The sequence below is a fragment of the Rhea americana genome, unplaced genomic scaffold, assembly GCF_003343005.1.
Source record: "Rhea americana isolate MKP2758 unplaced genomic scaffold, rheAme1 scaffold_13, whole genome shotgun sequence".
Classification (NCBI taxonomy): Eukaryota; Metazoa; Chordata; class Aves; order Rheiformes; family Rheidae; genus Rhea; species Rhea americana.
In genome coordinates, this window is record NW_028185372.1 from 8162122 (window position 1) to 8188937 (window position 26816).

Below are 26816 nucleotides of genomic sequence, written 5' to 3' on the forward strand. Positions count from 1 at the left end.
ATTTGTTTGTCCAAATAAGGTAGTAGAGAAGCCAAGGCATTTAACTAACAGTTTATAAATGTTGAGAATCATAGCAAAATGGATTRGAGCTACTGTTTAGACTGTTACCTTTCAAGAAAAATACTTTCAAAATTAGCATTAAACTCACTGAGCCTTTCAGATGTAAAACTTGCTCGTCTTTCACAGTGGCTTACTGAATATCATAAATATGTATTCCATACCTCATGATAAAATGCCAAATTGTTAATCTGTAGAGAGACAGTTGTTAATAATTTAACTGTTCAATTACTATTTGCAAGTCTTAATCCTTAAGATGAAAGGGGGGGAAGGGGGCTAAGTTTTGCTGTGTGTCTTGCACAAGATGTTGTATTAGACTGTTTCCATGCAGTACTTTAATCTTACTATATATAGTTAATGAAACAAGTAGTTCAGAGTGAGTAATGCAAGTATTAATGCAGAYGGCTGGGCTTATTCATTAAAAAAACAGTAATTATCACACTGTTAGGCTTGCTCTGCAGCTCTCATTGCACTAAATAGAGGGGCTGAGTACTTTAGAATTCCCATATAACTCCAGTTTCTTTGGAATTTCTAGATTAATTATTTAAGAATTGACATCTATTGATTTAAAACTGATGTACAGTAATTAAAAGAATTTAAAAGATGCTACCACTGTTTTGAGGGGAAAAAACTTTTRAAACTTAATGTATTTGGAAAAAAATCTCGTATCCTTTATTTCAAGTCATGACAAGCTGAAACACAATCAAAATCCTTGCTCCTTGCTTAAGCAGAATGATGGGATGTGGGCAAATACCAGATTCCTTAGGCCAAACTAGCATATTCTCTGAGCCCTCGTTCAGGAGGGGGAGGAAGGAGCATTGGTTTTGGTTTGTGTTTTTTTGTTGTTGTGTGGGATTTTTTTTCCTGCTGCTTAGTCCTCTCACTGCTGTTCAGATCAAGTACCTCCAGCACCTGGCAGTCACTTAGGCATATGTTAACTTGACTCATGAGTAGTTTTTGTTGTATCAAGATCAGGACGCTGTCTACCTTGCAAGGTGGAGTCCTTGGGGACATGCATTGTGGGATTTGTATTGTTTTTTGTTGTTTTTCTTGGTGCTAAAGTACAGTGATACAGGGACTAGCAATCCAGCAAATGTCAGGTAGGCAAAGTTTAAATTGACAGGAGTATTGAGGGTTTTGCTTTAGATAAAAAACATAGGTTCAGGCCACAGAATGTGGACAAACTCAGTTTTGTGAAATAACGTGCAGTGTGCAGGAGGACTTCGTGCATTCATCAGAAAAAAAAWTTTCCACAGACTCAACAATATAAGAATAATTAATAAATTAGAATTTTTGCTGAAGCTTAAGTTAGTATGAAATTTTCTTGAACCTTTTTCAGAAACTRTGTGTTATAAGAAAGTGCACAGTACTTAAATTCAGCAAAAAATATATTGGTTTATTAGGCAAAAGCTTACAAACTCTGGTCTTTCCCACCTGCATAGAAGAAAAGCACAAGAGTTCTTTGTGCAGGCAAGAGTAGATTGGTTTAACTATCAAGTGAGAGAGGAAGATAGTTGCTTCTGCTTTTTAGAGAACAAGCACAGATTGTGAAGCCTTTTCTGTTGTGTTACATTGTTCATGAATTCAAGTCCAAGGGCCTCTAAAAGACTTTTTTTGTATCAGTTGGGAAGTTAATCATGGTTATACGAACAAATGAAATATTGTGCCATTCTTTCACTACTGGGATAGTGCTTTCTGTCTTGTATACAAAGAATTCATACAACTGAAATGGTGCAGAATGTCATGGAATTAATTTTAATATAAAAATGAGACTATATGTTTTTAACTTGCACCTATGTTTTAGAGGTGTACTTTTCTGTACCTGCAATTCCTATTCAGAAAAAAATCCTTTTGTCATTGAACTGATTTTTTTTCTTTTCTCTTTATTTTTTTCCTTTTTTGACCAAGGAAAGGAAAAAGTAGAATCATCTGTTTTTATAAGACTTCAGGCAGTGCTTATTTAAGTGGATAGTTTTTTCTATTTACAAACTTCTGAAGGTGTTTAATCATTAGACACTATTCTGAGTGTCTAAAATCGGACTTGTTAACAGTACATTTAGATGTTGCTTGACAGAAAAAGTATTTTGTTTGCAGTGTCCACCTGCTTATTACATTTCAGCACTGCACAGGAAAAGTTATTTCCTGTCTCAGAATACTTTGTTTCCTTTGTCTCTACAATGAAAGAAAAAATAACATGAATATGCTTTCTGAGCWGTGAAAACTTCTCATCTTTCTAAGTAAAGAACTGTAATAAATGAATCTTATTAATACATTGCTGATGAAGATAGGCATTTTAATTTTAATATCCTTCTGTTGCAGGGAGTGTAATTCGTATGTTAGCGGTCRTGTCTGTTGTGACCTAAATTAATGTACATCCTTATCTTTCGCTCTGACTTACGATTTTAGTTATTCTTAAAATTAATTCTGAGAGTTGGCTTAAAGCTTTTTTTTTCTCCTTCTTTCTTCAAACAAACTTCCAGAAGATGGCAGAGGATCATATGCTGTTGTTTAAAAATGCACAGTTTTCTTGGTGATTTAGCAGAAAGCTCAACAGAATCAGGAAAATTTCCAGACTGTTCACATTTGTTGTTCAGTGTCTGAGAGTATTTTGAGGATTTTGTTGTTGTTGCCAGTAATCACAGGCAATTACTTTGCTATAGGTCAAAAAAAGTATGAGCCAGATGGATTACRCTTTAATTTTACAGATATTAACTTGCTGTGAATTTTGCCATACTTAAAGCTGACTAAAAGTTTGAGTCATCAGTTGTCCAGAAAGTGACTCTCAAGGACACTAGCTTTGCTTTCATTACTTCTAGTTTAAGCATACTGTGTAATAGCTTACAAGACTCCTCTTTAAGAAGTTTTCATGTATGGGACGAGGCACTACATAATTGCATGCATGTGCATCCTATGAAGATGGAAGCTTAGCATTAGTTTATATGCATTATGTACATTGTTCTAAAAGTCTTGAGTTGCCAATAAATGTCTGAGTAATCACAACACTTCTGAAACATTTGGGGAATGATATATGGGATAATTTTTATATTGGCTAAARATTTGCCAAGATTTTTGTCTTTATTAAGTGTCCAATGTTCCAAGCAGTATGTACATTTTAAAGAAATAGGCCTCTAAACAGRTATGTTTCAAACTGCAAAATAGCAAATTCATCACAGTAATACTTAACAGGAATGCTGTAGCCAGTTGGAACTAATGATTTAGTAATTACATTGCAAGGAGAGGGAGGGCAGAATGGCACAAGATTGAAGAATGCTGTGGTATTATGCTTTAACTAAAAATAACTGTATTTATGATTATGAAAATTCTTTTTCTTTCATGTAGCCGTGACATGGAGAATAAAGAAACCCTCAGGGGGTTGCAGAAAATGGACGACCGCCCAGAAGAGCGCATGATCAGGGAGAAACTCAAGGCAACGTGTATGCCAGCCTGGAAGCATGAGTGGCTGGAAAGAAGAAGCAGGAGAGGCCCTGTGGTAAGTGGCATTCAAGGAAGGGCAATATCTGTAATTACTRCAAATGAAAGTCATTGAACGTTATGGACATTCTTTTAGGAGCTTTGCTATCTAAGCAACTCGTGGACTCTTAGTTGTGATCCTTTTGTTCATTTTAATGAGCTGTTTAACAGGAAGTTGCGGGCAACTTTCTGAAGTGTACACGTGTATTAAGTTTTACTGAGGGGAAAAAAGCCAATAGCTGTGCATAGTGTAGAACATTGCTGTATCAGCACTGCCCTCTAATGTCAACAACTAAAGGAACTGTTGTTCGTTAGGTAAGATCCTACAGCGAGTACAAAACCGTGCTGGAGTGGCTTGTACTCTTTGCATTTTTAAGGATTTCAGGACTTCTTATTTTCTAAGTTTGAAAGTGTTCAGTTAAAACTTTCCACGTCATAGCACATGCATGTACATAGTATGGAAGTTTTGCTAGAGGAAAAAACAAACYGAGCTTACTAGAACCAGGAAAATAAAGCAACTATTTCACATAAGTCTTAACTCTGCTAAACTCTAGATGCTAGAGCRTTTCTGTTGGCCTTTTGGGGTAATGCTTTTGTGTAAATGGTTCACAAGTCATTTTAAGAAATTGCAGACAGATTAAACCCAAAATTAATTAAATGGTTACTTTTATAATATTAATGTATTACTARTTAGGCAGGGTTATACTGAATAGTTAGTTTCATGTCAGTATATCTGCGTTATAACTCCATGTAACACGTGCTGGAAGTGCTAATTTAAAGCTAAGATTTGATTAAGTGTTTAGGGTCAGCATTTTTAGAATACAAATGAAAGAGGGCTCTATTGYTAAGTTTATTGTGAGAATATTGCAAGTGCAAAATCCAACACYTTAAAGCTCATATCAGATGAAATAGTTTAATTTTTTTTAATGGGTCTTGGTTACTGCATAGCTTGAAATTGTTGCTCCTTGCTCAACCACTTTCCTATAGGRTTCTGTGATTTTAGTATAATTTTCTGTGCTTCAGATTCTTAATTACTACCACCATTCTATGTTGAAACACTTTTCAAGCATCTAGTAATTGATAACAGTAACTTGTCTATAGGCACATACATTTGCCTTATGACTTTTGGGGAAAAAAAGAAAGCGTTATGGTAATTGCTAGGAAGGAAAAATATCTAACTTTTTAAATACTTTTTTAGCCTGCTCATTTTTTAAGGAGATTTGGGGGAGGGGAGGACATCAAAGTCTTATGAAAAACTGAGGTTCAGGTTTGCAGCAAGTATGTGTTCAATATGGTGACTTCCCAAAGTAAAATAAACAGTGCATGGATCAACAGTGTAGACCTAGGTCTTCCTTTCTTCAGGCAGTACTCTCACTGGTAAGCCACAAACGCCTGATTTCTCTTTTCTGTTTCTGTTTTATGTGTGAATAATGAATTAATTATATAATTATATAATACCAGACAAAATTCTGATGAATTTGTTTTGTTTTCGTATACAATGATTATTTTTGTAACTCTTGACACATGTGGTTTAATTCCTGCAAGGTGGTGAAACCTATCCCTGTGAAAGGAGATGGACCTGAAATGAACAAATTGTCTCTAGAATCTCAGGCTGACGGACAAAACATGGCTTCTTCACCTACTCAGAAAGGAAGACGTAGTCCTTCTCCTAGTAGCTCCTCTTCGTCGTCGTCTAGGACTGTTAAATCTGAATCACCAGGTGTCAGAAGAAAAAGGATATCTCCAGTGCCTGTAAGTTGCAAACTATGATATGATTATAAATTTGACTATATTCTATGATACTTTGCCTAAAAAAGATGGAATATTGATCTTTAATACTTCTAGGGAGGATAGGATGCCTATGTAAAGGGGTTGTCACATGATATCGCTTAATACCACTTAGGAGAACAAAGTCTGCACAGCGTATCTCATGTTACATTTTTCTCATATGCATGGAATTTTATCATTCTGCCCCCCCCCCYTTTTTTTTTAATTCAGTCATTCTCTTGAGGTTTTTTGTAGGAAATAAATGAAAAAAATTAGATACTCAGTCTTGGAGATACCTATGTTCTGTTAGTTTGATTGCACAAAGAGGTGCCAGGAGTTTGCTTTCTTCTTTAGTTTTGAATGTCAGTTCTCTAGGGAGGTGTGTTTCTTAGGGGATAGGCTTGTTGATGCTGGACTAAGACTCCTGAATAAAGGAGTTACCAGTATGCTGTTTGTCACTCTCTGTTCCAGGCTGCTCTTTATGTACATGTTAGGGAAGTTTTAGGTATATGCATCATTAGAATTTTTTTAAAATCTGTACCATTGCATTCAAAAAGATCGACTGGAATATTTTTAGCTATAATAACTGACTTCATTAGAGAATATCAAGAATGGGGTATTTGAGCAATAGTTTATTGTTCATCCACAATTAAGCTTCAGYTAAGCATCTACAACTTCACAGCGTGATAGGAGTAAAAATAGAATTTAATTGCTTTTGCTGTCCCATTGCTCCAGACTAGGTTTCCAGAATCGAATAAAGCATTCTATTGCTCTTTCACTGAACTGGGAATAAATTAGAAGTTACAGCTCATAGTGCAGTTCTTTCCTCATAAGAGAAATATAAACTTAAAGGAAAACCCCACCAAACCATCTAATTTTTGCCTTTGCTCAGTTGATGTTCTTTTTTTTTATATTAACTTTTCATGCGAAAAAGTGAAGTCTGTCTTCTAATTAGTGATGGACAATGAGTCAATTACAACTTTGTGTCATAATTTAAAAATCAAAATGGATGTCAGTCAAAGCAGAAGATTTGAAATTGGACAGTCATTAACTCATGTTAGAAGTGGAAGACATTTAAATGAAGAAAATCATAATAAAAGGGTTGATTTATTTGGTGGTGGTGATTCGTTTCCCATAATCAAAAATAGCATCTTGAGCTGAAGATTGTTTTCATTATAAAAAGGAAGGGAAGATGCATCCTTTTTCCTTCTCTTTGGAATTTCTTACACTGTTGTTCATTGGCCATTATGTCCTCTATTATTAAACTCAAAAATAAGMGTATAATGCTAATATATTTCACAAATAAAGAAATCCTATTGTATAATAACTTCCTGTGTTGCTAGTTAGAAGTCTATTGACTATCCTCTGGTTGAATTGTACCTGTTAATTTGGTAACACAGTAAGGCTACCAATGAAGAATTGAAAATAGAAGCAATTTAAGAGGCTCCTTTCCTGTCTTAATGTCAACCAGCTTATTACAAAACTTCAGTTTCCCTTCTATGCACTAGTTCTGGGCATGGAAGAAAGTTCTTTTAAATTCACATAATCTCAGCAGGTTGTAGTTTCCTCAAGTTTTGGAGACTCTCTCATTCTTTGTCAGTAAGAATGAAATGCATAGCTAAACTCACTGTCTGATGGAACCGCTTTTGTAGTTTCAGAGTGGACGAATAACACCACCTCGAAGAGCTCCATCTCCAGATGGCTTCTCTCCATACAGCCCTGAGGAAACAAATCGCCGTGTCAACAAAGTTATGAGAGCCAGGCTGTACCTGCTGCAGCAGATAGGACCCAACTCATTCTTAATTGGAGGAGACAGCCCTGATAATAAATACAGAGTGTTTATTGGGCCTCAGGTAGAACATGTTTTTGTTGTATGCAGTTTTTACAGTTTTTAGTAATTTATRGCTAGTCTTGAAAAATCTGTACAAAACCAGAGCAGATGAAATGAGTCACAAACACATTTAACTGTTGTGTAAAGCAACACTTAGAATATGTCATGTATGCACGTGCAATGTAATTACTAGGTTGTATTTTTGTCAAATATGCAGCAAGTATTAGATTTATTTAGAGTACTTCTTAAATAGACTTTAATAGGGAAGTCGTTTAGCTTATTCTGTATACTTCTCAATCTTACCTATGGATCCCAATTATATACATGAAGTATTTTGACTGAAATTTGGACACTTCACTTTTCTAGTTTATCACTCTAAAATGTCTTTTATTTGCTATATTCATGGCATATATATAATTTAAAAAAAAACAAAAGTCAGTTGCTTTAAAGGTGTGATAATGTCGTTAATAACCATAATGAGGTCCAAATAGACTTTTCCAGTACTACTATGACTGCCTTTGGGAACACCTAAGTTTTTGCATAAATAGAAGCATCTTCTTTAAACTTGATTGCCATCACGTTACAGACGTCTGATTACATGTATAAATTCCTTTCAGTATAAATAGCAGCAATAGCTTCTAGTTAACTGTCATCTGTTTCTTGTACATATTTCAGAATGATGTTTTGAAAATTCACATTTTCACGCAAGTTATTTTTTGTTGAATATATAAAATATTATTGTACACTAACTACTTTCTCTCTTTTTTTAAAAAAAGCAGTTGGTCTTGTGCACTTGTCTGTTATGCCCTTAAATGTGTAATCAACAAGACAAATGGCCAACATACTAATGTATGACACTTCTCTTTGCAGACCTGTAGCTGTGGACGTGGAACGTTTTGTATTCATCTGCTGTTTGTTATGCTACGAGTATTCCAACTAGAGCCATCAGACCCAATGCTGTGGAGAAAGACACTGAAGAATTTTGAGGTAATACATGTCTAATAGATTTAATAGTAGATCTAAAATAACATCCAGGTAAAAATCTTTAGGATATTATTTTAAAATTGCTGAACACTTTACTGCATTTCAAAGTAACAAGCATGCRTGTTTTTAATTACATTTTTAATGCAGTTTCAAGAGCTCTGTAAACAGAAAAAAAAAATCTGCAAATAAAAGGAATAAATGAAAGAATTATTAGAGAGCTTTAGTGAATGAATACAGATTCTGGGTTTTCATCTCAAATTTTTATATCTGTCTGATAGTTGAAAGGTAAACAGAATAAGTGTGTTGAAGTATTTGTGTATRCTTAAAGCTATTAATTTTTAGTAAGTAAATAGCTTTTTGTTTTAAAAAATGTTTCTTGCAGTCTATTAGTAAGGCTTCTGAAACTCCTGCTACTGCTGTTGCAACTGATGTATTGTTGTGAAGGTGAATAGAAGCTATTCATAGCATAAATACGACTGTTGCTATCTTTTTCTGATGTCAGGTTGAGAGTTTGTTCCAGAAATATCACAGTAGGCGTAGCTCGAGGATCAAAGCTCCATCTCGTAACACCATCCAGAAGTTTGTCTCACGCATGTCCAATTCTCATACATTGTCATCATCTAGTACTTCTACATCTAGTTCAGAAAACAGGTTAGTATTTTTTCTAAAGGAATTAAAAATTTTATTCTGCGGTTTTTCCTAATTATAGAAGTTTAGAGTCACCTACATTATTCTTTTTGTTTCAAAGCTGCTTTCATTTCAAGTCACATTAAATCTTTGTATTTGCAAACAATCAAGAGTCAAGCATACATTAATATGTCCTGGTACCAAGTGGGCATACTCAATTTATACCTTATGTTTGAAAAAAAATCTAAGGAAAGTTGTAAAAAAATTTTGGACACTTCATGGAATTGGGARATAAAATTTTTGAATGTAAGCAATCGTCTTCAAACATGGAACATAGATTAACTTTGGAAACCTGTGTATTTGTGTGCATTTGTTCAAATACAGCATGCATGCAAATGTTAACAAATGAAGAAATAAGATTTCATTTTTTTTTTCCTCTTGTCCTAATAACTTTTGAAAGCAAGCTCTACTACTTTGGAGAAATGTTTATGTGCCTGTGACAATATACTGAAAAGTTTCCAGGTAAACATACTCTGTGTGTGTGTTTAATATATATATTTTTTTAATTTTAAAAGTATTCACTTTTCATGTAGAATGAATGATTAAATTATTTTAAGGACGTTATTAAACTATCATGATTTTTATAATTTATCATATTAGAAGATGCCTTATTTTTCAGTTTTAACTGATGTTTGATTTTTTTTTTTTAATGGACTTTTCCTAACTTTTACTACTTGAGTGCTTTTGCTTGTGTTCTTTTCCCTGATTTTTGCAAATATTTTAGTCAGTTTCTTAAATAAGTGTTTTCTGCATTAATTTGTTAGTGGGATGAGTGAACCAGCCATACAGGGGCCTACCTATAGAAGACAACCAAAACAGAGGCTTTCATTAGTGAAAGTGAAACCTAATTGTGCGWTACTTTGACAACAGCCATATAGCTAGATCAGTACATTTAGACAGGTTTGCAATTCTGATATCCAGATTGTGACCTTAATTTCCCATTGTCCTGCACTTATTTTTCCAAATGTYGAGTTATGTCACTGTAAATAAATGATAGAAACCAACTGACTGAATAAAAAATGTACTCTGGAATTACTGGCAGGCCAATTCCTTCTATTTAGATATCTTGTCCAGGAAGATTTTTTGCATAGGAATAGCTTAATTGGGTTATGGATTTCTAATCCATAGTTAGTTCTAATTTTTGGCAGGAGAAAAGGTTTTTCAGTTTGCTAGTACAACTGATGATTAGTTCATAGCATTATTGGTTCAATGAGATAGATTGCCATTCTGTGTTAGTCTAATTTTGATGATATAAATATTTGAGAATACTGAGTATTGGTTTCACTTGAGATAAGCTTAGTCAGTTCTGATAATTACTGTGACTTGCAGTTATTTTTGGTTTGCTACTAATTCTTCAAAAATAAAATAAAATAAAATTAATACTTGTGTTTTTTGTGCTGTGGAACTGAATTTTGCCCTGTAAGCTTATTTCTGTGGATTTTTCAAGGAAAAAACTACCATTTCAAAATGCAGGAAGTACATTGTGTCTATACAGCCACTGCTACGTACATATACTTTTATTTTAAAAATTGCTGTTGCTAAACAAATACATGGTTCTTGCAAGTTTGTAAGTTTTGAATATTTCTTTTCTGATGAAATAATCTGGTTATATCTATTTATTTTACCTTAATTATTTAGTAGAGGTAAATAAAATGGAAACAATCTAAGACTCAGAGTTGGGTGTTTTAACCTACCTGGGATATGTAGATGTTTTTGTTGTGTATGAATCTGTTTTGTCCATTTCTGTGTATGGCAGAAAACTTAGGGTGACTGTTACTTCTGTTAATATTTTTAATTTCACACCTTCATAAAGTAAAATCTAGTGTTCTGTGGTGAGTTGAAGACTAACTTGTGAGCTGATGCCCTGAAAGGAGTATGATGAGAAAAAGTATGTAGTCTTCAAAATCTAAACTTAACTTTTCAAAACCAACTTATAAGCAAAAGTTTGTTTGTTTAAAGAAGCCTTAAGGAGAAAAATGCAAGTGCCTAAGGCTAGGCCTTTCAATCCTTAATTGGTATCTGACCTAGTTTGAAGAAATGTTGTGCATTTTATGACTTTCCTTTTCATTTCAACAATGTATTGTCTGTACTCTGTGCTTCTAAAAATCTAGTTACTTATTCAGAAGATTTGAGAGATGGTTTTTAAGCAGCATATCGCCATTCAGAGGTGATTGTTTCAAACTGGAGGCTGATCTTTTTCATTGTTAAAGCCTTTTCTGAATTCTGATATACCATTTTTACAATTGCAAATATCTGTTTTTATAGTATGAAGGATGAAGAAGAACAGATGTGCCCCATTTGTTTGTTAGGGATGCTGGATGAAGAGAGCCTGACTGTATGTGAAGATGGCTGCAGGAACAAGTTACACCACCATTGCATGTCAATATGTATGTTGTCATCTTTGTCTCCATTCTGATAATTGTATACACTCAAAARTACTAAATCTTAGTGATTTGTTTAAAGACAAATTGTTCTTAAATGGAGCRTAGAGCTCTTAGACTCTGGAATCATTTAGGTAGTTCATATCATTGATAGTTCTTGGTTTATCAGTTATTAACAAATCAAACGTGTAATAGGGTACTCTGAAGAAAAAATTTAGCTGCAGGGCTAGTGGTTTGGACCTGTGCTACCTGAAAGAGAAGATTAAGTCCAACTAGAGCAAGGTTAGGAACAGATTTTTACCCCTCTGTGACCTCTCATTAAAAGACATGAAAGCCATCCAATTACGTAATTGATTATGGAGTATGTTTACATGCTACATTACATGAATAGTTACACAGTTTTCTTTAACAAATAAAAGTCCATTATATTWTAATTCTTTTGCCAAGATCCTGCTTATGTTTGAGGTATAAAAAGAACTACATTATTCCAGTTAATAACAATTTTTAATTCAAAACTGAAACTGAAAGGYTTCTTCATTCTGCACGTTCTTGTAAGACTGGCTGCTCTAGATGGCTCAATTCAGATGAGTGTTTTTTCTGAAATTGATGTTTTTCAATAAATTTGCAAATAGTAACACCATCTTCTGACTTGATATACTGTAAACCTAAAATACCTGTTTTCTTGTTGCTGTATTTCAGGGGCAGAAGAATGCAGAAGAAACAGGGAACCACTTATATGCCCTCTTTGTAGATCTAAATGGAGATCGCACGACTTCTATAGGTAAGTGCTTAGTTTTACTGAGTGTAGCAAGTTGTTCACTTCTGGACGTTTAGCTGACATTCCTAAATACTCTGAAGTATTTACTTCAGCAATTTTTTTTTTTAATTCACGTTCTTTGTTGTTACTTTAATAGTCATGAATTGCCAAGCCCTGTGGATTCTTCTTCTGTTCTTCGTGTGGTTCAGCAGCAAACTCAACAGCAATCTATGGTGGGATCACAAAGAAGAACCCAAGACAGTAATTTTAACCTTACTCATTATGGGGTCCAGCAGATCCCTTCTGCCTATAAAGATTTAGCTGAGCCATGGATTCAGGTAATTTTACYTTGTAAAAGGAGTTTCAAATGTAAAACCTGGTTTTGAATGTTTTTCTTTGGTTTTTGTCACTTTTGGAATTACAAGGCAATCCCTACRGCTCTGAATTAAAAACTATACGCACCTTCAGGAGAAGCTGTGATCGTTGTGCCTACTGGCTTGCARTGAAACACACTGAAAATCATTATGCCTTCCTGCTACTGCTTTTGGTCATTAGAGGAGCTTTCTTCTGGAACAGTTTGGGATAAGAATTCTGTTTTGTTTTACAATTAGTTTTGCTTCACTTCAATCAAAAACTACAAACCACCCATGGGARCTTGAGCTGAGTGTCTTTTGGTATTAATAGTAATTCTACTTACACTAATTCCCTCTGAAGAGGGTTACTAAAGTGTGGTGTTAACCAGTTCCACCTGGTGAAACAAAGAATATTATAACAGGGTGGTCTTTTGTCTTTGCTCAGACATGAAAATAAGCTTGAAGTAGAGCCATGACAGACTTCTAATGTATGAATGTTTAATTCTGACAGCATTCAAGAGTRCCTGTAACTGAATCGCATCATATTTCCATACCTAATGAACGCCTGTACAGCCCTTCCTCCTCTCCCCTCCTCCTCTTCCCTTCTGTAAGGCAGACTGTTTGGAGGACTGATGCATGCTCATCTAGAATGCTTCATTTCCATCCAAGATTTATTTTTTAAAGACCGTGTATCTACTGTCATATTTTTGCTGTCAGACTTCATAAGATTTTTTTTTTTCACCGCTTGAAACATTTATTTGTTTTAGTTGCTTTTAAATACTGGAGTTGCTGTGTTGTTCAGTTTAACTCTTGTAATCTTACTTTTTCTCTCTGCAGGTATTCGGAATGGAGTTGGTTGGCTGCTTGTTTTCTCGAAACTGGAATATACGAGAGATGGCACTTAGACGTCTCTCACATGACGTTAGTGGTGCTCTATTACTGGCTAATGGTGAAAGCACTGGAAATTCTGGAAGCAGCAATGGGAACAACACAAGTGCTGGAGCTCTGGGAGCAGCTAGTGGGTCAACTCAGACCAGTATCTCAGGAGATGTTGTAGTAGAATCCTGCTGCAGTGTGCTGTCCATGGTCTGTGCTGACCCTGTCTACAAAGTGTATGTTGCTGCTTTAGTAAGTAGTTGCTTATTCATTGTATTTTAGTAATTTCCAAGAGACTTGGTTTTTGAAGGGAAGGGAAAACGAGCAGACATGAAGACAAGAATCCTAGCAATTGTTTTTCAGCARCACTGAATGGCTCTTAACTTCTAACCATCATCTGAAAGAGATGAATAAAATCCTCAGAAAGATCAAATTGGCATGACTATACTGACCAAATATAAGAAAATGCTTACTGTAGTGCTTAGTATTAACAGTACTTGTATGACCAGATTCTTAGCAATCTCAAAGAGTAATTCTACAACTGAATATATAGTGYGCTATTTATCCTTTGAACATATCGCTGGTATTTTTTTAATGCAACTTACATGAATCCATTTCCAACGTTTAAAAATTGTTGGCATAGCTTACATACATACCATTTTTCTCCTTTCTCTTAGAAAACCTTAAGAGCCATGCTGGTATATACTCCTTGTCATACTTTGGCAGAGAGGACAAAACTACAGCGACTTCTCAAGCCAGTTGTAGAGACAATATTAGTTAAATGTGCAGATGCCAACAGGTATGGTGACTCATTAACTTCAAATCCATTTTAGATTGTTGTTGAAGTTTCTTGAAACATCATTTGCCGCTGTTTTATGTGGAACTAAGAAACCAAGTAGTGGTAATAAAATAAAACATACGGGTCATGACTATATATCATGCTGTTTTWACTAAAGCGTAGCTGCCAACCAGCTTTTGTCTTGAAGACCACTAATTTCTATTATTTTGAAGGCACTTGAATGTTTTATTTTTTCTTCCCCCAGCACTTGTGGATCTTAAATCATGTCCTCCTTTCATAAGTCTTTTCCTTACTTTTTTTAAAAAAGTGTCATCATCAACCATCCCTTCCACCTCAGCTTTAGAAAGTACTTGTCATCAAATTATAGATTTAAAATATTTGTACGCATTTCTCATTGCAATGAAAGCTGTTGTACTTCTGTTTGTTTAAGGCTTAACATAATGCTGTGTAATAAAAAGCAGAGTGTTTTGCTAAAAGATGGCTGTTCTGAGAGAATATCCTTGGCAATTCTGACTTACGTAGCACCTTGTCTTCCTGTCCCAGGCCACCCTGTTTGCTCTGCCATTTGTGCATCTTTCTAGAGACGCACTACTCTGTTTTTTTTTTCTCCCTTCTCCCACCCCTCTSTAGGAATAGAATGACTAAAATTAAAAGAATAAGTGAAATAGATCTATACTTCGATTTTTAAGTGGTGTAGRATTCCAGAATTTGAGCTGCTTTGTGCAAGAAAATGAGCTGCTAACAAGTAGTTGAATTTCTGTTAATAAAGAGATTATTCCTTGAAAGTCTCAAAGGGTTTGGGAAATGTGGATGTAGTGACTTAAGCAAGAAACAGACTTCTATTTCTTTTTCATTTATTTATTTATTAGTGATAGACACTTAAGCTTCTGTAAGTGTCCTGTAAAAATATGATAATGATCAATAGCTTACAGGATTATATAAGCGCATTGGCATAAACTRGTGTGAAACCAATTTCCAAGCAGAGTTCCAACCTATTGCTAATGATTATTGAAATGTGATGATTAGAATGATTGTCCTGAGACATCTGCTAAGAATTACTTTTGGTTTTAATTTCTCATAGTCGGACAAGTCAACTTTCAGTCTCAACGTTACTGGAGATGTGTAAAGGTCAAGCAGGAGAGCTGGCAGTTGGGAGAGAAATACTCAAATCTGGTAATAATAGCTCTTCATATRTAAATGAATTTTAAGTACAGGCAAATGTACTAAAGTGTCTAAAATTTAATACAACRTTTATCAGAAATCAAAATGCCACAGAACAATGTTGCTCTTGGGAGTTTGGTAGGAGGTGAGAGTGGGAAGGGGGAATTAATTTGGACATGCATGTATTTCTATACAATATAGTTCTGATTTTCATGGAATTTAGATTAAATAAAAAATAAATTTATTTATTTGTTGTATTTATAATCACTTTTTTTTTTTAATAGGGTCCATCGGTATTGGTGGTGTTGATTATGTGCTAAACTGTATTCTTGGAACCCAAACTGAATCTAGCAACTGGCAAGCACTACTGGGGAGACTTTGTCTGATAGACAGACTACTGTTGGAATTCCCTGGTGAATTTTATCCCCACATTGTCTGTGGGGATGTTTTACAGGCTGATACTGTAGTAGACAGGTACCTGCTTACACTGTTTGACTTACCTTTGCAGTTARGTTTTTGGTAATTTCTTCAGAAACACTTTTGGCCATTTTAAGTCTGAGAAGTAGGCCTACTTTTGCATATAAAAAAATTACTACTTATTTAGAGTAAATGGTTACCATTTTAAACTTCTGACCTGTTAAACAATTCTGAAACACCAGTGCAGCAATAAGTCTCCTTGCTATTGCAGATCTGACAGCCAGGTACACTTTCTTGAGATATCTTTCTTCACACTAGTTAACCAGAGCATGTCAGTGTATATGACTTTATTTATTTATTTATTTATTTTCTTTTAACTTGCAGGTATAAGAAGCTTCTCTCTCTTTTGAATTTTGCCTTGCAGTCGATTGACAATTCACACTCGATGGTTGGTAAACTATCCCGGAGAGTATTTTTGAGTGCAGCAAGAATGGTTGCAAGAGTACCCCATGTTTTTGTAAAACTGTTAGAAATGCTGAGTGTGACAAGCTCTACTCATTATGCAAGAATGCGTCGACGTCTGCTGGCAATAGCAGATGAAATGGAAATTGCAGAAGCCATACAGCTAGGCATGGAAGAAATGCATTCTGGGGAACGTCGACATGATGACTTTTTGCAGTTGCCTGTACCAGATAACTCTCCAGAAGCTACAGAAAATAATACTCCTAACAATACTGTCCAGTTATCAGGGAAAAGTGGAAAAGGTTTAGGTGACAAAAAACTATGTGCCAGTCCAGAGGACGTTTCTGAGACACTGGCTGGCCTTGCTGTGGGACTTCCTGTTTCATCAGTAACCACTGAGCAACCAAAGCCAGCCATTCAAACAAAAGGAAAGCCCCACAGTCAGTGTTTGAACTCTTCTCCCTCGTCCAGTCATTCCCAATCACTGTTCCCAATGCTTCAGTCTCCTTCAAACCCATCTGTACCAGCTGGCACTGTAACAGATGTCTCTAAACTCAGACCTCAGGGATTCATTCCCTGCAAAATCCCTTCAGCTTCTCCTCAAACACAGCGGAAGCTTTCTCTCCAGTTTCAAAGAAACTGTTCTGAAAGTAAAGAACCAGAGAAACTTTCTCCAGTTTTTACCCAGGCCAGGCCATTGCCATCCAGTCACATACACAGGCCAAAGCCATCTCGACCTACCCTGAGTGATGTGAACAAACAGGCAGAAACSTCAAAAAACAGTATGACACTTGACCTGAATGATATTTCACAATGTGATAGCAATAGTAGTAATAGCAGTGCGGTTATACCAAGTGAAGAGACAGTGTTCACACCAGTAGATGAGAAATGTCGACTGGATGTTAATGCAGAACTCAATTCCAGTATTGAGGATCTACTTGAGGCCTCCATGCCAACAAGTGATGGCACAGTTACATTCAAGTCTGAAGTTGCAGTGCTTTCTCCTGAACGGGCAGAAAATGATGATACTTACAAAGATGATGTAAATCATAATCAAAAATGCAAGGAGAAGATGGAAGCTGAAGAGGAGGAAGCTTTAGCTATTGCTATGGCAATGTCAGCATCTCAAGATGCCCTACCAATAGTACCCCAACTACAGGTTGAAAATGGGGAAGATATCATAATTATTCAGCAGGATGTAAGTATACTGGAAATTTAACRTACAGTCTTTGACTTTAAGTCTGAATTGAGGTTCACTAAATTTATAAAGCTGTACTGTTGTATTCTTAACATTATACAAATACAGAGACTCAGTACCTTCTCCTAGAAGTTGGAATGTATGTATGAAGTATTTCAGTATACTGAGCCTGCCAGTTCAGGGCACTGATAGAATCCATCCATGGCTATAGTTAAAAAGTTTAGATGAGGTATTTAGAAGAGAGGCATCATGTCAAGTACCAGCCTTTCAAATGGCAAAGAATAAACGCAAGATTAGAAGGAGGATACAAAAAAATGCTGAAGATGATGGAGGATTTTAAGTATGGAGGCACAGGAAATGAGATTGATGCTTTTAAGCAGGAATAAAAATGTACTGAGTTGTAATGCTGATTTACTTTTGAAGGCAATCATACAAAACCAAATTATATCTGGAAGAAAAGGTGGACAGTACTAGAGATGCCAGCACATCTTGAGAGAGAAGCTATGAGATACTTTGGAAGTCAGAAGAAAGATCTACTTGTTAGCAAATAGACAAAAGCACAAATGATAAGAACAGAGAGACAGGAGTAGGGTTTTCTGTTTGTTTTGGGTTACTTTTTTAAGTTTACAGAATGGTTGGTATATCTACTCAGAGCAGAGGTGGGGGCAGCAAGACAAGAGTTGGAAGCTTGTGAGGCTGTGAGCGTAGGAAAGGTAAAGTTACTAGAGGAGGAAACGGGGGAGAAAATATATGCTGTTTTTTTATGAGGTAGCAATATGTGAAGCATGAAATGCCAGAATGTTTTATACTTCTGCTTGCCTTTCACCTTCAGTTAGTAAGTTAGGGGAGGCACTCTCAAGTACAGCGAGAATATGTGGATTATAGACTGGTGTTCTGATCTCAACTGAAACATGTATAACTTGCAGTACAARTAACTAAGGGAGAAGAGAAGCATATCAACTTAAATATTCTGTATCCTTCTAGAATGTTTAAATTTCAAATGTATACTAGTAAACATGGAATTGATWTAGAATTTAATTTCCAGACACCAGAAACTCTGCCTGGACATACCAAAGCAAAGCACCATTACAGAGAAGATGCAGAATGGCTTAAAGGGCAGCAAATAGGCCTTGGYGCTTTTTCTTCCTGTTACCAAGCTCAAGATGTAGGGACAGGGACATTAATGGCTGTAAAACAGGTAAATACTTCACTTTCTTGAATATATTCTGTTGTCGCTAAATATTTCTTTAGATTATTGAATATAAAAGCTTTCTGGTTTCATAAACTGTTCCCTGCTTCCTCTGCTTCCTATTCGGTGTGTCATGTAATATAAATTATATGCACAGTATTAAAACAATATTTTCAGTTTCTTTCACTTCCCTTTAAAGTGAAAAATACTGTGCTTTTTATATAGCCCTTTCATATATTTTTCAAAGGCATTTTTGCTTTTATCAWGGTCACAAATCAGTGACAGTTAATGAGAACTTAATCTCTTTATTCCAAATGTATCCCCTTTGCTGGTTAATATTAAAATATTTTCTCTCATTTATTTGTGAAGCTTTTATCTTAAAATTTTTAAGTGGAAAGTATAGTTTAATGCTTATTTTCTCTGATCCTACACCCAGCTTCATAAGGCAAGTATTTTTAACTTTTAAATGCTTAAATATGAATATATGAGTGGGAAAAAGAGATCCAAATATACATGCTTAATGCAGAGTTTTGTAAGATTCTAAATCTGAGTAAATATTTTAGGTACAAAGTGACCTAGGTCTGAAGTTTCAAATCATTTAATTAAGGACAGAATGTCTGTTATCAGGTACTTTTCCTCTGAAACTCTCTTGCTTGTGAAAGAGTATGACTCTGTGTGGTCCTTGAGGTGCTTGCTGGAGAAAGAGGTGATTGAAGCCCAGGGGAAATTCTGTACTACTATTTTGGATGTAGTAGGAATCAGAGCTGGAGTTGGTTCCAAGTTCATCTCTGGACTTCTGATCTGCTTTTGTATCCCAGCTTTTATGGGATAATAAGTTTAGCCATAATGCAAAAGTGTCATTAAAATGATAAGAAGTTTGCAAATAGCATCACTGTCATAACCCAGTTTCAGGCGTCATCTTTTCCTTGTGCTTCAACATCAGAAAAACACTTTCCTAGTTTAAGCAAAAGAGGGAGATTTTCCCGCTCCACACTTGAAAAGATTCTGTTGGAGGTTACTCTTACAATTGCATGACTGTCTAAAGTGGAGATATATTCTCAGCTGAAGAGCCTTGACAGTAAAAACATTTGCAAGTTCCAGATAGTGAACAGGGGCAGGACAACATCTGTTCTCATTACTGTACAGAAGCAGGGGTTGGTTTTAGGACTCAGTCTGATAATTATGAAAGGTAAATCTGGATACAATATTTTTGAAACAGGTGACATATGTCCGAAACACATCCTCTGAGCAAGAAGAGGTAGTTGAAGCACTGAGAGAAGAGATAAGGATGATGAGTCATCTAAACCATCCTAACATTATTCGAATGTTGGGTGCTACATGCGAGAAGAGCAACTATAATCTCTTTATTGAATGGATGGCAGGTAAGCAACATTAAATTCTAAAGAAAATGAAAGCATAAGTTGAATCTTCAGCTGTGTAGTTTCACACTACCAACTATTCCATGTATCACTTCTGTTTGCAAATTTGTAAGCATCTTCATTGCTGTTGATAATCAGCTTAGACTGTTAGTTTACAAAACATTTTATTGCTTTTAAGTGGTCAGAAGTATTCCTAAAAGCAATTTTTTTGATCTAGACTTTTCTGTGCTTATTCTGTCATACCATTAAAATATTTGGAAACTTTGAGTAAAAATTCTACTACTTGCCTGAATTTGTGAATCTAAAAGAGTAGAGAGGGAGGCTTAAGAGGCAGGTTTAGCTCAGTTGGTTAGAGTGTGGTGCTGCTAATGCCAAGGTCGTGGGTTCAATCCCCGTACAGGGCTACGCTGAGGGTTGGACTAGATGATCTCCAGAGGTCCCTTCCAACCTTACCATTCTGTGATTCAGTCTGATATATTTTAAGCTGTATCATTTTCATTATAGCTGCATAATCTTAAATGATTGTTAAAAATAATTTAGCTTGAAAGTTTGTAATGCCTGTCAGTTGTGTTTTCTCACAAAAATTTTCATTAAAAAATGTGTGAAAAGCATGCAAAGGCGTTTGAGAACTTAGTCATCTTTTTATAATAATTAGTAGGTTTCAGGAAGCACATGTTAAAATCTTAGCTTAACTCTGTTAAGTGGTAATTTAATAATAAATAGTGAGATGTTTTAATTATTGTATAGAGCAGGAGACAAGAAAATTCATATACCTTAAGAYTGAGCTTTATTAACTTTATGAATGACATATGTTGTGAGATTGTGTTGCCTAGTCTATCAAGGGACAAATTTAGTATTTTATACATCTTTATTTTCTACAAAAAAGCAATGCACCTTTACACACATTTTTTGGCAGAAACCACTTAGTAATATAAGAGTGCTAGCCAGCAAACCCAAGTATGTGTTGTTGTAAACAGTGGTGCAGAAAATACTTTCTTGAAACTCAAGCTGACTTTAAAAAATAAACATTTATAAAATATGATTTTTCTGAAATAGTATTATTTAATCAGGATTGTCCTTACTTCATTTGAGCCCAGGTTATATTAGAGTACTTTAAGAAGCACAGTGCCACTCCAAAAACTTGACAAATCTATATACCAGCTCTCGCAAAGAAAGAGGAAGATGTTGCTTTTCCTAGTTTGTATACTAGACAGCTATATATTGATACTTAAATGGTAGCAAAAGCAAATAAAGATCCTAAGAGGAAACATGCACTGCACTCTGCACATATATGTACATAGTTCTAGAGARACGTATTTTTCTACTGCTTGAAAAACTTAATGCATGATCTGGATAAATACCTGGGGGAAGAGGGGGAAGAGAAGGTTCTAATCAACAGCAATACCTGGTACACTAGTATATTGGTGTGTATTTACATGTGCATGTGTGTGCGCTTGCACACACACACACGCGTGTGTGTGTGTATATATATTTGAGGAAAGATGAAATTAGTAGGAAGCATGAAGAGATGTGGTTTTAAAACTTATGCTTTCTCAGTAGAAAGCAATGAAGTAATTAAGTATTTTGCTCTTTGCCTATGGAACTCTTCACATATTTATGAGAGTGGCTAAGAAAGCTAGTTGTCAATTGAGAATACCAATACTGAGCTCCAATTTTAGGAAGCATTGCTGCATTCTACCAATMTCCAGTATAAATGTTGATTAAACTGTATCACTTTTATCTTTTAGGAGGCTCAGTTGCTCATTTATTGAGCAAATATGGAGCCTTCAAAGAATCAGTAATTATTAATTATACGGAACAACTGTTACGTGGCCTTTCTTACCTCCATGAGAATCAGATAATCCACAGAGATGTTAAAGGTAAAAAATGAGATGATGCAATGACGTTCAGTACTAGTAAATCACTTCTTCATCTCTCTTTTTCGACCCTTCCTCAATGGGAGCAAATCATAAGAGAAATCATAAAGAAAAAAAAAAAAGTATTTATAATATATATTTAACAAGTAGTATTCACAGAGCACTATGTATTTTCCTGTTTAAGACCTATTGCTTGTCTTGAATACCATTTCAAGAATTGAATTTTTGTTGGATTTGTCTCATGATCTTTAATCCACAGAAATTATCTTGGTATGTTATGAGCATTCTATTTGCTACCTGTGCCAAAGGTTTAGGAAAATTGGCTTTCTGGACTAGTTCAAATCAAATAACAAGTTACCATATTGTTTTAATAACTGAGTAGTCAGATTCRCATAAATATTTTACCCTGAAAAGACAGCAAAATCTGTGAACAAGACAAAATAAAGAGGTCAGGAAAGCTCTCTATGCCTCTAATTCCTTTTTAAGAGAACTCAGAAGACTACCTATGGATCAAATAAAAAGTTTAAATTTCATAGGGARCAGCAGGCAGTGAAAACCTCCAGGGTTTTAGATTGCTATTTTCTTTCTTTCTCCCAGTTCCAGGCATCATTCCAGAATCCCATCTTTGCCCTACTTTTAAAATTTGATTACTTCTCTAAATCTCTCAAATGGCCTCAAGCTGTGAGCAGTATCATTCAGGCATAACAGAAAAGAAGCGTATTATTAGACTTTGTCCCTGATTTCTAGATTTCCTTGCTACTGAGGGTGGGGAATATCAAACTATTAACAATTTTGAAATGGAGGGAGGGAGGTTGTCTGTTCATTCTTTCACCTTCGATAGAAATCAAACTAGCAGATTTTTTTATTATGCTGTTGACAGGTGCCAATTTGCTAATTGACAGCACAGGTCATAGATTAAGAATTGCTGATTTTGGAGCTGCAGCCAGGCTGGCATCAAAAGGAACTGGTGCTGGGGAGTTTCAGGGACAGTTGTTGGGAACTATTGCGTTTATGGCACCGGAGGTAAGAAACTAGTTTTGGAAGTTGCATCAAAAAGTTTGTTTGAAGTCTACACTAAGAGGAAATTATTGTAAAAGTTTCAAATGTATTTTAAATGTACTTATCCTGAAGAATGGGAATGGTACAAACATGGCATTAAGGACACTTCTATTTCTTGCTMCCCATGTTGTTCTAAGTAGCTTATTGTGAGATACATCTTGAGTACTGTTAGTAAAGCACAAGTGACAGTTTGATCAAAAGCTAACAATTGCAAGATACTTTCTTTTGTCCCTTGATCTGCCCCTTTTATTTCCTACTTCTCTGCTTTACAGTAAAGAGATATAAATTTTACCTGTATTTATGTCACTAGTCATGCTGTTAACCCAAAATGTTAATTGAAATGCACTTGATTKTACATGCAGTAGTTAAATACTGAAAAATCGGAGTTGGAGACTTTGAAGTGGTTAACCTGTGCTTTKACTTGTCTATCTGTTCAGGTTCTGAGAGGTCAGCAATATGGTAGGAGCTGTGATGTGTGGAGTGTTGGCTGTGTTGTTATAGAAATGGCTTGTGCTAAACCTCCTTGGAACGCAGAGAAACACTCCAATCATCTTGCCCTGATATTTAAGGTGAAGTACTTTGTTGCTTTTATTCTTAATTTCATATATTAGTCTTAATTTCATGTACAGTAATGTAAATTTCAGAAAGTTTTGTAAGCAGAGATTGTTACAATTGCCCTGTCGTTATACTGGAGCTGTTAGTACAAAAATCAGTACTGATAACAAACATAATCGTATTTGCTTGTTTAAAAAAATAGCAGCCAACAATAATTTCCAGAAAAGGCTTTCTAAGATATGAATACATAATGTAACAGGAAAAAAAATAGATGGGAATGAAATTGATCCTGACTCTGAGCAATCCTATAAAATAGAGGAGCGTAAAAGAAATGATATGTTGTTTCTGATTGCCATTTATATATGTATTTGTATTTCCTAATGGGGAATGGCCTTTGAAACTGATACTTAGCATTCAGATTTTGCTCTAAGAGGTTTATCATTACGATATGCCACATATAATAATATTGTATTTTCACTTGTTTTTGGCATTTGTGTTTCTTACTAAAATCAATTAGATACATTTATTTTCAAAAATTTAGTTGAACAGCAGGCATGAATGAAGAAAATACTTCCACAAAACAGATACAGCACAGCATTATTCAGATGTTCTAATTCAGTACCAATCACTTGCGATAAGAGATTTAAATGTGTCTATTCTGTGTCTGAACATGTGTGAATCTGATGGTGTCAGYGTAGTATTCCCAAGAAAACATCATCTTTCTTTATTTGATGTAGAGAAAAACAAAATCAATTTAGAGAGTAAGCAGCTTCCATCTGAGAAAGATTACGCTTTGTAGTGGTAGCAGAAATAAAGTGAAGACAGTGAAAGAGAACAGCTTAACATACCGTAACATAATATGCCTTAGCTTAATATATCTCCATGCTTACTTGCATTATGCTGCTTAACACTGATGTCAATAGTAGACTAAAGAATAACCTGAAGGGTGGCATAATGGTATTTCTTGTGGTYGGCTCAGCAGATGTTTACAGCAGAATCTTGCTGCAGGAAGAAAACCTTGAGAAAAGTAGAAGGAGAGAGATGGAGACAATGAAAAGCAGGAGAAGAGCATACATTATTAAGAAAGGAGGCATAAAGGGAAYTTAAGACTTCAAAAGTAATTTTCTTAAAATGGAAAGCAATAATGTAATCTGCAGAGAAACTGTGGTAGGGAATACCRTACTTGAATAAAAGCTCATAGTATAATTGAGGTCAGCTGAAAACTATCAGCATTTTGAGGCTTATTTTGAGGTTTTTTAAGAAGTACTGTCTTCTAAAACCTATTTTCTATTTGTTTAGATTGCTAGTGCAACTACTGCTCCATCAATCCCTTTACATCTGTCTCCTGGTTTAAGAGATGTGACTCTTCGATGTTTAGAACTTCAACCTCAGGACAGACCCCCGTCGAGGGAGCTGCTGAAACACCCAGTCTTCCGTACTACGTGGTAGCTAACTATGTAAAAGGTTGATATACTGAAGATGATGCTACTGAATATACAATACCTGTTTTGCAGTGCACTTAAGCACAGCAGCTTGTATTATTCTACTGGCCTTAATGATACATCAAGGACTTAAGCCAGTGGAGGACCCTACCTAAGTATGTGATTGACAAATCGAAATCTTTACCTAAGCTCTGTATGCAACATTTCACAACTTGAGCAGAAAAATGTAAACTGTGCCTTTTTTAAACATCTGGCTCTAGGTTTCTTTAAATCTGCAAGATTATTTAGCAGATAAGTGGGTTTTATTTTAATTTTTTTTTGGAGCACTTTTTCAGCAATATTAGCAGCTGAGGGGCTCAGGATCTATTTTAATATAGCAATCACTGTTCCATTTGGCATCATGTAGATGTAAGCAGAGGGTTCTGCAATTACAGTCAGTTTTCAGCACTGGTTAAGAGAGATTTCTGTATCTATTTTCTTGATTATACAAAGTAAATTTTGAGTAACAAATTAAATCATTGATAGATACTTTAAATACATTTTGCCTTCATTAAAGTAAGAGGAGGCTGTTGTGGTTCACTGTGCGTTTACTGCTGGCCATGTAATTTCTTTTGAAATTAAGGTTTGTATTTTCATTGTATTTTTAACGTTCAGGGAAAGGTGATCTTGCAAAATAAAATAACCTTTATAAAAAGGTGCAAATAGTGTCAGTGAACATCTTGCTGATGCATGAGTTTTAAAAAAAAGTTTGCTTGAAATCTGGAATAAAATAAGAGGCTACCTTCAGGTCAGTGTTTCAAGCTCTGCTAGTGCAGGTTATTTAAAAAACAAAAAACAGAAAAACACTGAAGAACTAAGATTGTTATGCATAAAACATCTTACAATCTGAATCGTGTTAAATGTTGTTGAGCCTTCTTTTCATATAGCGGTTTCTTCTGGCAAAGTATGTAGACAAGTTCCATGTCAAAGGACCCAAACCCAGCTCCCATTAAAGTTTATGGGAGGCTTTCCTGTACTTCAGTGGGACCAGGTGCCAACTATGAGTATATCTCATTCTTTGTGCAACAAAATTGAGGTTGTTCTCCATTGATGACAAATTTTACCTGCTGTTTTCCTTCTGCTGTACATCATCTATTTACTGTAGCCATTATGATCATTTAATTTGAAAATGTTAAAAATATTACCATAAGAAAGGTATTTATTTTAACAAGAAATAAGCTTGGACTTGAAAAGCAAGATAAAGTAAAATGTGAAGTGAAGCTTCACCTGTAGTGCAAAACTTGTGTTTTTAACAGATATCTTTTTTTTTAAGAAAAAGAAAAGTTTTAAAATGATTTTAAAGGCAGGTTTTTAGATTCTGATGCATGTAATTCTGAAGGAAAATGGCAGCTTTTCTTTTGCTTTTTAAGAGGGGGGATCTTTTTAAATCAAGTACTGATTGTGTTTAATCCATTAAAAAAAAAGTTCATGTTTTAACTCTTCAGAAGCCAGTTGAATTGTTGGACTGAAATAGAATTGGTTATCTTAAAAGACTCAGGACAAGCTAAATAAGCTATAGTACATTAAAAATGTACAATACAAATTGGAAGTAAAACATCTTAAAGATAAGTTTACAGGAATGATAGTGCTCATACTAATAAAAAGCAGTGTCATTAGTTGTGAATGTGTATTTCTTTTGGAAATTTTACATTCCTTTGTTTTGGAAGATTGGCAGACTTTGAAGAGTTAAAAAAAAAAAATAATACCGAAATGTGAAGTTTGGTAGCTCTGTTTTGTACTTGACTTTTTTTGACCACTTTAGAATTTCTCATTCTAATAAGATTGTTTCCAAGTCTGTCTTATGTGCAAGCTTTAAAGGATGCACTCTTGCCAATTTATGTACTGGAAGATCAATTGTCAGATTAATGCTATTTCTGGCAGAAATGTAAACTGTATAAACTGATGAACCTCAGCTAATCAGTATTACTTTGTAGATCACCATGCCTACCACATTTCAAACTCAAACTGCCTCTAGATGTCCAAATGCATTTTGTTTGAGTTTGTTTGCGTTTCCCTCAGCTTGCTGGTAATTGTGGTGTTTTTAAAATGCAGATGTGATGTAATATTCTTATTTT

General features: G+C 35.1%; 1 protein-coding gene across 1 annotated transcript; it reads left to right on the forward strand.

The window, feature by feature from the left end:
- MAP3K1 (mitogen-activated protein kinase kinase kinase 1) lies at window positions 1–26816 on the forward strand. The gene is made up of 20 exons (XM_085326442.1): window positions 1–19; window positions 3397–3547; window positions 5074–5280; window positions 6948–7148; window positions 7997–8113; window positions 8613–8761; window positions 11063–11184; window positions 11878–11959; window positions 12093–12273; window positions 13126–13416; window positions 13842–13963; window positions 15045–15136; window positions 15409–15598; window positions 15926–17201; window positions 18247–18399; window positions 19610–19772; window positions 21518–21649; window positions 22527–22669; window positions 23143–23274; window positions 24560–26816. The coding sequence occupies exons 2-20, from the start codon at window positions 3404–3406 to the stop codon at window positions 24707–24709; spliced, it is 4047 nt and encodes a 1348-aa protein (XP_085182568.1). The 5' UTR covers window positions 1–19; window positions 3397–3403; the 3' UTR covers window positions 24710–26816.